The sequence below is a fragment of the Penaeus chinensis genome, chromosome 36 (genome assembly GCF_019202785.1).
Source record: "Penaeus chinensis breed Huanghai No. 1 chromosome 36, ASM1920278v2, whole genome shotgun sequence".
NCBI classification, from domain to species: domain Eukaryota; kingdom Metazoa; phylum Arthropoda; class Malacostraca; order Decapoda; family Penaeidae; genus Penaeus; species Penaeus chinensis.
In genome coordinates, this window is record NC_061854.1 from 3,931,917 (window position 1) to 3,934,416 (window position 2,500).

The 2,500-nt window shown below is 49.1% G+C and overlaps 1 protein-coding gene across 1 annotated transcript in view; it reads left to right on the forward strand.

Annotated features, from left to right (window-relative positions):
* The window catches only part of LOC125044795, a 90,610-nt gene that overhangs the window by 73,734 nt on the left and 14,376 nt on the right, over window positions 1–2,500 (forward strand). The window contains exons 17-18 of the mRNA XM_047641754.1: window positions 400–557; window positions 1,365–1,621. Coding sequence (XP_047497710.1) covers window positions 400–557; window positions 1,365–1,621 — 415 coding nt within the window. The remainder of the gene's footprint in view (window positions 1–399; window positions 558–1,364; window positions 1,622–2,500) is intronic.

Here is a 2,500-nt window from a genome sequence, read left to right on the forward strand (position 1 = left end):
CACCTCCCCATCTTCCCCTCACCTTCACCCTCCCACCACCCTCACCCTTCCTTTTCCCTCACCTCCCCTCCCACCACCCTCCCCTCCCCTCCCCTCACCTCCCCACCCTCCCCTCCCCTCCCCTCCCCTCCCCTCCACCCTCCCCTCCCTTCCCTATCCCCTCCTTCCACCCTCCCCTCCCCTCCCCTCCTCTCCCCTCACCTCCCCACCTTCCCCTCCCCTCCTTCCACCCTCCCCTCCCTTCCCTATCCCCTCCTTCCACCCTCCCCTCCTTCCACCCTCCCCTCACCTCCCCACCCTCCCCTCCCCTCCCCTCCCCTCCTCCACCCTCCCCTCCCTTCCCCTCCCCTCCTTCCACCCTCCCCTCACCTCCTTTCCTCTCTTCTTCCTCCCCTCCAGGGCGGTCCTCCTGTGAAAATAAGCCAAGCCAACAAATACGCAGAAGTGATGAGGCGACTCGTCTCTCGCTACATCCACCAGACCAAGAAACAGCATCGCCAAGACGGAGTCAACGAGGACGACCTGTTGGAGATCAAGCAGGACATTTCGAGTCTGAGGTTGGCGGTGTTGATGATGATGATGATGATGTGTTAGGTAGATGGGTGGATAGGTAGATGGATGGGTGGATAGATAGGTAGAAAGGTAGATAGATGGGTGGATAGATAGGTAGATGGATGGGTGGATAGGTAGGTAGATAGGTAGATGGATTGATAGATAGATGAATAGATAGACAGATGGATATATAGGTAGAAAGATAGATAGGTAGATAGATAGAGGTAGAGAGATGAAGAGGTAGATGGACAGATAGTTACACAAATATAGAGAAAGAGATAGATAGATTGATAGATAGATAGAGATACAGATATATATATATATATATATATATATATATATATACCAGTAAAACTGTGTGCTTGGTGTTTCTATATATTGTATTATTTTGTAGATAGATAGATTGATGGATAGAGACAGATAGACAGATAGGTAGATCGGATAATAGACAGAAAGATAGATGTACCATACTACATATTATATTATATATTACAGTATATATTATCGTATATCAAGTTATATATTATACCATACATCATATTATATGTATTATGTCATATATCAAATATCATGTATCATATTATAAGTCGTATCATGTATTATATTATATATTATATATCATGCATCATATCATATGTTGTATCATGTATTATTTTATATATCAATGTCATGCAATATTTTATGTCACATCATGTATAATATCATATATCATGCATCATATTATATTCATATTATGTATTATATCATAGATCATATATCATTACCTTGTTATATACAAAGGGAATCGCTTAGCATTTCCTTCCACCCCACAGGTACGAACTCCGAGAAGACAGAAAACGGGAAACGGCTCGAGCTTACGGCCAGATGGACTCGATCAAGAAAGATATCTTACGCCTCCTGAAGCAGAGTGGGCGTGGGTCAACCAGTGGGCGTGGCTCGGCAGGGAACAGTGGGCGGAGCGAGGCGGAGGGCGGGGCTGTAGGCGGGACCTCCACCAACCCTATCGTTGTGACCACGCCTCCCTCTGCTACGTGCCTTGCCTGTGCCCAGCAGACTGTTAATACTTCCGGTGAGTGTCGAGTTGTCTTTATGAGAAATATTTTTTTGTTATGCTGCTGTTTATGTATCTTTTTGGGGGGTTAGAAATTTTGTTTAATAAAGAAGGTATGATTGAAACCTGTATTTTTCTTTCTTATTATTATTTCCCTTTCCTCCCCCTTTTCTTCTTCCTTGCTCCTCTCCCCTCGCACATTCCTCTCTCTCCCTCCTTCTTCTCCTCTTCCTCTCCTTCCCCATCTCTCCCCACCTCCTTCTCACTCCCCTCCCTCTCTTTCCCACTCTCCCCATACCTATGTCTCCCCCCTCTCACCCTCTCTCTCTCTCTCCTTCCTCTCCTCCTTCTCCCCCTACCTCCCCTCTTTTTCTCTCCCCTTTCACCCTCACTTGTTCTCCCTTCTCTTCTTCTTTTTCCTCCTATCTCCCTCATCTACCTCCTTCTGCCACACTTCCCTCTCCTCCCTTCCCTCCCTTCCCTCCCTTCCCTCCCTTCCCTCCACCCTCTCCCCTTCCTCTCTCTTCCTCTCCTTCACCCTTTCCCCTTCTCTCTTCCCCTTTTTCCTCCCCCCTCCCCCTCTCCCCTTACCTCTCCTTCCCCTACCTCTCCTCCTTACCTCCATCTCCCCCCTCTCCTCTCCCTCTCCTCCCTCTCTTCCCCCTCTCCTCCCTCCCCTTCCCCTCTCCCCCTCCCTTCTCCTCTCTCCCCCTTACCTTCATCTCACCCCTTACTTCCTCCCTACCCCCTTCTCTGTCCTACCCCTCCCTCACCCTTTCCCTCCCTTCCCTACCCCTCCCTCACCTCTCTCCTTCCCTTTCCTAACCCACTCCCCACACCCCTCCCACTCCCTACCCTCTCCCACTCCCACCCCTTCACTCCACCCCTCCCCCCTAC